The 11903-nt window shown below is 49.7% G+C and overlaps 1 protein-coding gene across 1 annotated transcript in view; it reads left to right on the top strand.

Annotated features, from left to right (window-relative positions):
- Window positions 1–11903, top strand: part of HDAC4 (histone deacetylase 4) — a 151677-nt gene that overhangs the window by 69530 nt on the left and 70244 nt on the right. The window contains exon 4 of the mRNA XM_031064399.1: window positions 5533–5662. Within this exon, the coding sequence (XP_030920259.1) occupies window positions 5533–5662 (130 nt within the window). The remainder of the gene's footprint in view (window positions 1–5532; window positions 5663–11903) is intronic.

Raw genomic sequence — 11903 nt, 5'->3', positions numbered from 1 at the left:
GCAGTCCTCCTGGAGTGTCAGGGGTGGTTCTGCTGGAGCAGGGATCCTGTAGAAAAGGGTGCAGTCTTCCTCTGAAGATCCAGTGGAAGAGGAGGCAGCTGCTGTTCCTCTGGGAAATCCAGTGCAGAAGCCATGCTGGTGTTCCAGAATCTCCAGATTATATCCAGTTAGGAATGCTTGGCTCCTCCCTCTGGGCTCACATCTCCCAATGGGATGCAGTAGTTCTTATTAGCCATGCAGGGACATTCAATGGCCTGTTATCAGCAGATGTCCCCCCACTTGTGGAAGAGATAAGGAAAACTGCCCACTTAACAGAAGACAACTGCCATACAGATGGCAAATGAAATACAATTTACCTGGCAATCCGGGACAAGCCCCATCCCAGCTCAGTTCCCTTCCCTGGATACAGAAAATGCCTCAGTGGTTTTGACCCTAGCAGGAGGTTACCTGCTCCTGTGCTGACACATTTTGGGAGTGGTGGCACAGGAGCTTCTCGTTGGACGTTTGCCATCAGCACAAGCTGCAGGCCGAGCGCGTGGCCTGTGGTGGGACTGCAGGAGCAGGGGGTGCAGGGGCAGTGCCTGCAGGTGCGTCTGGACACGCTCACATTTTGGGGGTGCTGTGCCCTGCGTGGGACAGGGAGGAAGCACCAGGCAGGGTCAGTGGGCAGTCCAGTCTGGAAGATGGCTGTTGCAAGTGAAAACATGAGACATTATATAAATATTTCCCAGTGCTGGACTATTGCTATGGCAACGTAAGCTTTCCGAATTGGTAATAGGCTCCTTTTTTCAAAGGGGGATTAGTGCTGCACATGGTAAATAGCCTTAATGTAATATTAAAAAGCAACCTCGATTCAACCTTATATAACTTTCATTTCAATACAAAATGCATGTCAGAGTGGGGAAGATGGGATTAAAAGTTAATGGGGTGTTATTTACAGACTTCTTAGTACAGAGAGGAGCTGGGCTTTGTGAGAAGTGTCCCTGTTTGAAGCTGGATTAATAGCAAACACCCCTGTGCCCTGGTGAGTCCTCTGTGCTGTGGCCAGGGCAGAGGTGAGGAGGTGCCTGGATGTGAATATATTTGTACATGGATGTACAGTGTGTGCCTCTCTGGGTGTGTGTATGGAACATTTACATATCCACATGTTTCTGTGGCTGCACGTTTGCCCATGGCTGGCACAAGCACTTGGGGTGGGGGAAGGATGGGGAATTCCTGTGACAAATATTTCCATTATTCTCTTGTAATTGTCCATGCCTGTAGTTATTTGTCTATGAAAATTTAGACATGCTCGTTCCCATTTAATGGCCAAGCTCAAAGCAGTGGTGATAGGAACATATTTGCTCTCATTTATGTCAAAGCTTTGACTGACTCTGCTCAAAATCTCTGTAAGGAGGAAGCTGAGCTGGAATTTTGAGATGCCACAGTGTATCCAGCCCATTAGGTAATGAAGTTCTTCATCTTGTGTGTAAGCCTTGGCTAAATCAGAGCCTTAAAATAGGGATGGTATAATCCTGTGCCCAAGGGTGGCCTGCAGGGTGATCTCTGAGAGTGGTGAGTGTGTCAGTGGGACCAGAGTTGCTTTAAAAATCAAAAAACCCCTCATTGAAATAAGCCCTGTGATGCCTCACAAAGAAAATAACCCTCACACACACACTACCCCAGTGTGTGGCTGTGGTGCATTTTCTCTGGGAAAACATCCTGCTTGTCTCTGTGTGCCAGAGCCAGCCCACATTTAGGTGACTCTTAGAACTGGCAACTGTGTTAAGTCCAGTGGCTGTGAGTGCAGGGAAGTGATTATTTTGCCCAGAAAATTAAAATATATAACTTTAAATTTGGACTTGGAGCTGCCCAGCTCATGAAGAAAGCAGGGCAGGGATGTTAAAGCAAATAAAACACATTTATCTTCTGCAAGTGAAGCACTGGAAATGTGCAGTTTGATATAGAAACAGTCCTGAGTGAAGATGCAGAGGTCTTTTTGGAGAAATTTATTTGTTTTGTTTTTGTTTTTGTTTTTTTTAAGCCCATGTGCACACAGGCATGAACACCCCATGGCAGGGGTTGGGAATGGGATGAGCTTTGAGGTCCCTCCCAGCCCAAACCATTCTGTGATTCTGTGATAATGTTAAACCCAGGATTGCTTTGGTAGCTGCTTCAGTGAAGGGGAAAGAATTTCTGCATTTTACTCTGTTCTGTGTATGTTGTGCTATCTAGAATTGATTACTTTGGCTTTTTCCTCTATAGCCTGGCATCCACCATTCTAATCAATCAGTGCAAAGCATTTATTTCATAAAATCCCTGAAAGCTTTGGGTTGGCAGGGACCCTAAGGATCATTTAATTCCAACCCCCTGCCATGGGCAGGGACACCTTCCATTAGCTGCTTCAAGCCCCAGTGTCCAGCCTGGCCTTGGGCACTGCCAGGGATCCAGGGGCAGCCCCAGCTGCTCTGGGCAGTGCCAGGGCCTGCCCACCCTGCCAGGGAACAATTCCTCATTCCCAATCTCCCATCCATCCCTGCCCTCTGGCAGTGGGAGCCATTCCCTGTGCCCTGTCCCTCCATGCCTTGTCCCCAGTCCCTCTCCAGCTCTCCTGGAGCCCTTTAGGTGCTCTGAGCTCTCCCTGGAGCCTTCTCCTCTCCAGGTGAGCACCCCCAGCTCTCCCAGCTGATGAAGCTTTCAAACAGCTCCTTTGTTTCTAGTGTTGACTCCTTTGCTAGTACAGGAGAAGTTGTTCTTTGGGGTTGTTTTATTTCTCTTACTGCCGTGGTGTTGGTGCGAACAGAGGAGCTGGTCTGACTTGACAGGAACTGAGTAGGGCTGAGCACCCTTCCGTGCCATCCCCCAAGCAAAGCAGGAGTGTGAGGAACACTTCAGTGAGTGAAATTTGGCCTGGAAAATGCTGGCATGATTGTCTGTTTTTCTATCCCAGTAGATAACTTTTTCCTATGGAGAGCTGAAGTTTTGGCTTTTTCCAGAGCTTGGAATTGCTTCCATCAGCTCAGTTTTAATCATCTGACCCAGTGCAGGAGGAGAAGGCGATGACTGCCTGAACATGTGATCCTTTCCCCAGCGTGTCCCAGTCCTTGCTTTTATAGACAGTGTGTTTTGGCCTTCACATAAAAGTGCCAGATTCCTCAAGATGGTGCAAGGTGGAGAGAGCCAGGAAATGAGTGAAACGATATTTGTGGAAGGGCTCTATAATGGACACAGAGCTTGGCACAGGGGAGGAGTGGGAGAGAACACAGGCATGGAGAGAGAGATAGGAGAAGGGGGAATGGCTTTGAACTGAAAGAGAGTAAGTTTAGATTGGCTATTAGGAAGAAATTAGTGATGAGGCACGGGGCTTGGAGCAAACTGCTCTAGTGGGAGATGTCCCTGCTCACAGCAAGGGGGTGGAATGGGCTGAGCTTTGAGGTCCCTCCCAACCCAAAGCGTTCTGGGCGATTCTGTGAAAACCCTGACATGTCTGAGAAAAACAAGCCAAGCCTTCTGAAAGCTTCACTGCACAGAGCAGGGCAGGCTGTTCCTTTCAGCTCTGCAGATTGCCCAGGCCTGGCTCCAGAGAGCACCGGGGGAGAGGCCGGAGGCTGGAGGCACCGGCGGCTGCTCCTCTCTCCACTCACCTTCAGCCAGGTGGGTTTTCCACTCCTCTGTGCATTCACCAGATGTGGGACAATATTTATGGCCTTCAAATCTGCCTTCCTGAGCAAAACCAAGGATGGAGTCAGGGGCCTGGCTCTGGGGTGAGACGGTGGAAAGCCTCTCCGCAGGTCCCGCTGCAAGCTTTGCCTGACCTTTGGTCGCGGAGGAACAGGCAGGGAATTTTTTCCTTTGTGAGTCACTCATTCCCAGCCAAGATCAGCTGGAAGTTACCAAAAGCTTTTCCGTTTGCCCTTCTGGTCAAGGGCTGCATGGAGGAGGCGCAGGATGGGCGCTTTGGCAGGGCCAGAGGCGCCTCGGGTGCCGTGAGCTCACAGGGAGGGAAGGACGTCGTGGGGAATGTGCTTCGTGTGCTGTGTCCCAGCTTGGAGCAGGGCTCGTCCCAGCTCCGGCTGTTTTACAGCCACAGCCACAGGAAACTTCTCAGGGATGCTGACGCACGTCGGTGGTGGGGTAAGAGCACAGGGAGCCAGCTGAGCCTCTGCGAGCGTGTTCACAGGGGTTCTTGGATGAGGGAAGAGACAAGGATCTGACTCCGTGTTTCAGAAGGCTTGATTTATTAATTTATGATATATATTACATTAAAACTATACTAAAAGAATAGAAGAAAAGGTTTCATCAGAAGGCTAGCTAAGAATAGAAAAGAAGGAATGATAACAAAGGCTTCTGTCCCGGACAGAGCATCCAAGCCAGCTGACTGTGATTGGCCATAAATTAGAAAAAACCAACATGAGACCAATCACAGACCCACCTGTTGCATTCCACAGCAGCAGACAATCACTGTTTACATTTTGTTCCTGAGGCCTCTCAGCTTCTCAGGAGGAAAAATCCTAAGGAAAGGATTTTTCATAAAAGTTATCTACGACAAGCCTCCCAGCTCCTCGTGGGCCTGAAATCCTCACCTGAGGCTGTGCAATCCCATTCCCAGTTTTCCCACCCTCTGCGTGCATCCCTAGCACAGGGAATGCTGGGCTGTGCATCCAGCACAGACAGGATGGGCAGGGAAGCAGCAGCAGCAGGGAAAGGAGCTTTGTGAGGATGTTTGCTGTGCAGTGATCCTGAAATTGTTCTTTTTCCCTTGACAGAATGAATTCCTACGTTAAGTGAGGGATAGTGACATGTCCGAGGGATCAGCCTCTTGTTCAGAGACACGGGGTGAAACTCCTGGGCCATTCCTTTGGTTTCAGGGAGTGAAAATCTTGCAGGAAATCTTCCAGACAGATTTTGCTGTGTTGTAAAGAAATGTAATTCTTTCCCAAAGATGTCTAGACTTGATAGTTGTCATGCTGATGCTGAGGGGAGAAACTGCTCCTTGCTTTCATGTGGAGCCACTGCCCATGGAATGGCAGGTTTGCCTGCAGGATACCCCTGGAGCTGCTCAAGGCCAGGCTGGATGGGGCTGTGGTGGAAGGTGTCCCTGCCCATGGCAGGGAGTGGAACTGGATAATCTTTAGGGTACCACCCAACCCAACCCAACCCAACCCAACCCATTCCAATCACATTGTCCTTTAGTGGGGCTGCTCTCAGCATAGCTCTGCCAGTGCCCAGTGCTTCTCTTTGGTGGCCTCTCCATGCTGATTCCATGTTGATTCCTGCTCAGCAGGGAAAGCTGGGCATGTTTCAGTTCTGCTGCTAGGGTTGGTGTCATCTGCTGATCCCCTGGGGCACCTTCCCCGTGTCCCCAGGGACGCTGCTGGCAGCACCATGGCTCCTGCACATCACCTGCCTCCCTTGCGCTCTGCAAGGGCCAATTTCCATCCCAGCCCTGATATCCCAGCTCCCATTCCTGGGCCTGTCTGCTCTGTGCTGTCTTCCTGCAGCAGTTGCTGTGGAGGGGCTCCCCCTGCTCGTTTTTGTGCCGCTGTTCCGCAGCACGCCCGTCCCTCCCAGCCCGCGTCCCTTTCAAGAGGAACTTGAAAAGCCCAGCGATACCAGGTGTCTGCCTCTGTCTGGATTCTGGGATGACAGGATTATTCATCTTAGGAAGCTGCAGCTGGGTACAGTCGGTGGTAAAAGACCAGACTGAACATTTTGTGCCTCGTTACTACTCTAACGCCTTGGAGCTCGCGCTATTTCCAGACGGCTTCCTGTTCTTTCTTAGTGACCTTGCCTTGCTTTTCTGGCACACCGAGCCCGCTCCAAAACTTACACCTTAGATCCTGCAAAACTTAACTTCTGATGGAAGCAACCCTGGGGAAAACTTTTGGAAGATCAGAGCGTTTGCTCCCTTTGAAGGGGGTGGGTGGTGACTTTTCCTCAGCCTCAAAGTCAGGATCTTTTGCGAGAGCGGTGAGGACAAACCTGCTCACGGAGGGGTTGGTTCTGTTAACAAATCCATGGAGCAGCTTCTACCCCATCTCTTGGTTGAAGGAGTCCTGCATCAGGTTGGGGTAACTCAGGCATCTTCCTGCCATCCAAGCACTGCTGGTGGTGTCAGGAGTGAAGCTGGAATGATCATCCAGGGAAATTTGTCTGCTCTGGGCCTTACAGAGCTACTGGAAATTGGTAGAAGAAACATTTCCTTTTGGTTTCTTCTGAGATGGGCCCTGGTTGGTTGGCTGGAAGGAGCACAATGGGAGCTCTGGATTTTTCTGGAGTAAAATACGTGTGGGGCGCTGTGACTATTTTTTTTGTCAGTTTAGAGTTTCAGAGTAAATGGCAGCAGAAGAGATATTTTGGCAGTTCCCACACCCGAATGTTCAATTCCAATTTTATCTTAATTTTGAACTTATGAAATAATTGGAAGTAATCAAAGAGAACACAGAGAATCAGGGCAGGAATAAAAAAAAAAGCCACTGGATGCTGTTGTTATGCCAGGAATATTGGCCTGTTAATGTACACCACTGCTGATCCATTCATGTCCAGAAACGTGGAATTCCTGTAATACCCAAAACACCCCAAAACAGTTCACAGAGGATGTGACTGCTCCTTCAAGGACCAAGGTCTCATCTCTTACTTAGCATCAAACATGTAGGGCTCCTCCTTTACAGGATTTTATGTGGTTCTTTGGTTTACAGGGATTGGTTTAAGTCAAATTTTCTCATTTACTTGTTGCCATCCATGCTGGAATGGGCACTCCCTGCTCCTGATTCCCTCCCCTTCAACAATAACCACGTAAAGCCCACCAGAGGCAAACTCAAAGGAGTTTTCCTCACCTTTAAAGGGGAAAATTGGAGGAGGAGCTGAATGTGCTGGATACTACAAATGGAGCTTGCTGCTTTCTGGGAAGGCTGTTGGATATTCTGCTTCTGGAGGAAGGGAAAAGTTAGGCTGGAGTGGGAGTCAGGGAGCAAAAGGCTCACACAAAAGTGCTGAACCTTTCCCAGTGCTGAACTTTTGTAGGTATTCAGGGCTCAGAGGGCTTCCAGTCTTTTGGGAGAGGTAATGGCATGGAAGGGAGACGAGGGTACAAAATTCCATATCCATATGTAAAGCTGCCAAGGTAAAACACAGGATCTTGTCACCCAGAGCTGGCGTGAAGGGAACCTCGCCATCATTCCCGGTCCTGGAGGCAGTTCAGCCTCATAAACCTGAGCACCAGACATTCTCAGTAGGATGTGTCTGACTGAGATCAGTCTCCTGCCCAGGGAGCTGCTGGCTGGGAGGGATCATTTCCCTGCAGAAAATTCCCTGCCCATGGGAATTTCTGGCACGGGTTTAGCTGGCTGTCAGCTGCCCGATGGCGGGAAGGGGGCACGTGGGATGCGTGTCCCAGAAAAGAGATGAGAGGTGCTCCTTCTCCCAGATCTTTGTGTCTTGACTGCTGCTGGAAGTCACAATGTTTCCCCCACAGCTGATTTATTCTGCCTGGTGCTCCAGGAGATATCCCAAACACGCTGCCAGGGAGCCAAGAGAGCAGATCCTGAAACTGGAGCCACAGCCCGAGACTTCAGTAAACAGGATGGGGGAACATGAGGCACGGAGTCCAGCCAGCGTTGGGATCACTGTGAAACAGCCCAACAGAGCAGTGCTCCCAGAAATCCAGCTCCCAGAAATCCAGCTCTCAGAAATCCCAGCACCTGTGCTTTGCTTCCACCCACAGCCAAGGGTTTTTCAGGGGGTGATTTGATGTGTACTTTCTTGGAGAGTTTTTCTTCATCCTCACCTACGATCTGACTTTATTTTTACAGAGCCTGAGCCCAAAGATCGTTTTGAATACCTGATTTAAACCCCCAAAACTGTAGAATTTGGCCAGAACAGGTGGCAGAAGAGCCTTTCCCTGATATCCCCCTGTGCTGGAGCTGAACTCAGGTGTGGATTGAGATGCAGTTGGGAGCTGGACACAGCAACTTTGCATGCCAGGGAATATCTGTCAGCCAGAAGTGTTCCAAGTTCTGTTCACCCAGGCTTGTGCTTATCTCCACAATTATTTTGCTCTCCCTTCCACTAATTGCTGCTATTCAAAATGTCTCTTGTAAACAGCCAGGAGCCAGTCTGAGCTGGGGGGGCAGGAAGGATCTCTTTGCTTGGCTTCTTGTTTGGCATCTGGAAGAGTGGTTGTGGAAGTCCTAATGCAATGTGTCTCCATGAAATCCATCCTGGTTCTCTCTGGGAAATGGGATCTTGGTGTCAGCACTCCTGGGAGGGCACTGCAAAGACTAAAGAGAACCATTTTAGCTGCATTTCCTTAAAAAGAGGTTTCTCTGTGAAAATTTCCATGCTGATAAGGTGTCAGTCCCCCTCCCAGGCAGACAAGCTGGAGCTCTGAAGACAATTGAGGAGTGTGGTGGCAAAATCCCCTGGATGGCTGAGTCCTCATGGTAGGCTGACGGTTGATAAATACCTGGAAATGCTCTGCATCCTCCCTGTTACCTTTATTAATATTAATTTATGCTAAAGGAGCACCAGCAACACTAACTGCAGGTACAGTTGAACATTTGTGCAGTTTTCAGAAATAGTGGGAGCAGTGACATTAAACATATGCAGGAATCCCCATAGTTATGAATATTTACAAATATTGATTTTGGCAAGAGCACCTAATTTGGATGTTCTGAGCTCCCTAATGCAGCGTGTGTGTCTGTCACACACTGCTCCTCAAACTCGGGGCTGAGTTAGTCTCAGATCCAGGGATTTCCCTCTGTGAATCACTTTGTAAGGAAATTTGAGTGTTTGGGAAATACAGTTGGGGGATAAACCCCCTGCCCCAGCTGCCTGTGCTGAACACACAGGGTCTGAGTGGGCAGTGCCTGTTCAAATTTGCCTCTATTGCTTTAAATGAACCAGAAACTGATGTTTTTCCTGACACCCCAACAGTTCCACCCTGTGCATCCCTGGGAACGTTGTCCAAATGCTCCTGCAGCTCTCTCAGCCTGGGCCCGTGCCCGTTCCCTGGGCAGCCTGGGCAGTGCCCAGCACCCTGTGGGGGTAGAACCTTTTCCTGATCTCCAGCCTAAATTTTTGTCTTCCCATAACATTCCTGGTAAGCGTGGAGAAATAACCCTGAGAAGACACCCGGATGGGTTTTCTTTTTTTGTTTTCCCAGGCTACAGCAGACACCAACAGTGATTTCTTTTCATTCTTCGTGGGTACAATCAGAGACGTGGCTTCATTATTTTATTTTTTTAATTTTTTTTTTCAACTTTGAAGCCGTTTGAAAAACTTTATTAAGAATAGGCTTTGTGGAAACTGGGGTCAAAATGAGCAGAGACAATACATCCCTAATGAAACTTCCCTAAACCATCCAGCGACAAATTGGGCTTTTCATTCCCATTTCACTCCAGATGTCAATGAAAGCACAGCTCCTTCTAAAGCAGCCTAATGTATGTAAACCATCGCAGGAAGCAGAGCCTGCAGAGCCTAGGAGACTGCAGATGGAGAGAAAAGGCTCCTGATTCCATAAAAATAACAAAACCTGTTTTACCATATTGTGCATTAAATATTGTTCATTTGCATACTTTCCATGGCGAGGTTCTCACAGCTGATTAGTAGGAAGGACATGATTCTGTCTGCACAGGATCTCAGCTAAAGGGATTAAAAGGAAAATGTGCTCAAGGAGAAGAAAAAACTTTGAGGTGGGAGTCTCAGGTATGCAGGAGCTGGCAGGGTTTGGAGAAGGATGGATTGAGATGTTCTTGGAGAGAGCAGATTCCCTGTCTCACCAGCCATGGCTTGGACCCTGCCCACAGCAGGGGCTTGGAACAGGCTGATCTTTAGGGTCCCTTCCAACCCAAAGCATTCCACAATTCCGTGCTCCCGCTCTGCCTCGGGGCTTTGCAGGAGCCGTGGGTGGTATCCGAGCACAGGCCCCCATTAAGCACAGCCCTGGAGAGGCCGGGCCTGCTTTTTAATTAGAAAACAAAAATAGCTGGTTTCCTCTATTTTTTTTTTCCTCCTTTTCTATTTTTTTTTTCAGTGTGGATTTTTGGTGGTTTACATATAATTCAATAGAATGAGGAGGGGAAGCATAGGTGCAGTCACTGCAAAAAATAACTGGATTGCTGGTGTTTTACAACAGCCTGCCTGCTTGGAACAGGCAGCAGCAGGGATTCCTCCATGGAGAGTTTCCAGCAGATAGCCAGGCAGATTGTAAATACCTCTTAGATTGTTTTTTTTTTCCATCTTTATACAGAATAGTGATTTTATTTGTATTTATTGTGCATGGCTGAAGCATTGGATGGTGCAAATGTGCAATGGCACAATTTAATCAGAGGAGCCTGGAATATCCAGAGGTGGAAGGGGCTCACGAGGATCATCAAGTCCAAGTGGGGTTGGTCCTTCTATAGCAGCTGGGAGTCATGGGTGGAGGCCGAATTGGGCAAATTTTCTGGTTGTGGCGAGAATGAGACCTAGTCGGCCCGGCCCGCGCCTCGCTGAGCAGGGTGCAGGCCCAGCTGCAAGGTGGGAGATCATCCTTTGGACTCTGCTTTTTCAAGAAAAAGAGGTTTTTAGCCCACAGAGATCCCTTCACTCCTCTCCGGGCTGCTGGGATGTGCTGTCTGTACACCTGCTTTCCCACAGCCTGGCAGGACACGGGGTGTGCCCTCACACAGCGCATCAAACTGCTGCCCTCAGTCCCATGGGAATCCCCCCTCACCCAAACAGGGAGCTCTGCCCTGGGAGAATCCCCTCTGCACCCAGACAGGGGCTGGAGAATCCCCCCCTCACCCAAACAGGGAGCTCTGGGCTGAGAGAATCCCCTCAGCACCCAGACAGGGAGCTCTGCCCTGGGAGAATCCCCTCTGCACCCAAACAGGGATGGGAGAATCCCTTCTGCACCCAAACAGGGAGCTCTGGGCTGGGAGAATCCCCTCTGCACCCAAACAGGGAGCTCTGGGCTGGGGGATGCACCCCAAATTTCCCCAGAGGTTTTTGGGGACACTGACACCTCCCAGCAGCTGGGACTTGAGGAGCCCAGGAGGGATTTGCACTGGGGCAGGAGTCTTGGTGCTTCCAGTCTTGAATGTCCCATCTTTGCAAATAATTACCTTAATTAGACATCATGTCTCCTGATTATTCCCATCAATATGGGTGAGTTGAGAGGGCCAGGGAAAAGCCTTCCTGGAGAAATTGTTGGGGGAATTATTTCTTTTATCTGTTGGAGCAATTATTTTTATAATTAATCATGGAATCTCTGTGTGGTTTGAGTTAGATGGAACATTAAATGTTGGATTTCTCAGGTGTTTGTGGTGGAAGCCAGTCATGCTATGCAAAGGATAAGTCCGATGTCCCCAGTTTGGTTGTAAAGTGTGGCTTGAAGGGCAGCAGTGTGGCTTCTGCTTGTCCATGTCATCAGCTGATTAGTAGGAAGGACATGATTCTGTCTGCACAGGATCTCAGCTAAAGGGATTAAAAGGAAAATGTGCTCAAGGAGAAGAAAAAACTTTGAGGTGGGAGTCTCAGGTATGCAGGAGCTGGCAGGGTTTGGAGAAGGATGGATTGAGATGTTCTTGGAGAGAGCAGATTCCCTGTCTCACCAGCCATGGCTTGGACCCTGCCCACAGCAGGGGCTTGGAACAGGCTGATCTTTAGGGTCCCTTCCAACCCAAAGCATTCCACAATTCCGTGCTCCCGCTCTGCCTCGGGGCTTTGCAGGAGCCGTGGGTGGTATCCGAGCACAGGCCCCCATTAAGCACAGCCCTGGAGAGGCCGGGCCTTTGGGGCTGGAGCCTGCCAGCTCCGATCAATCCCTTGGTTTATGAGCTGCCAACGTAAAGAGTGCGGGGTGGGCGCCGTGCTCCGGAGGCTCCGGAGGCTGTGCTGGGCTCCAGAGGCTCCGCCGGGGCCCCCCCCTGCCGGCCCCTGGG

Source organism: Geospiza fortis, unplaced genomic scaffold, assembly GCF_000277835.1.
Source record: "Geospiza fortis unplaced genomic scaffold, GeoFor_1.0 scaffold46, whole genome shotgun sequence".
NCBI lineage: Eukaryota > Metazoa > Chordata > Aves > Passeriformes > Thraupidae > Geospiza > Geospiza fortis.
This window is presented reverse-complemented; position numbering and strand designations above follow the sequence as displayed.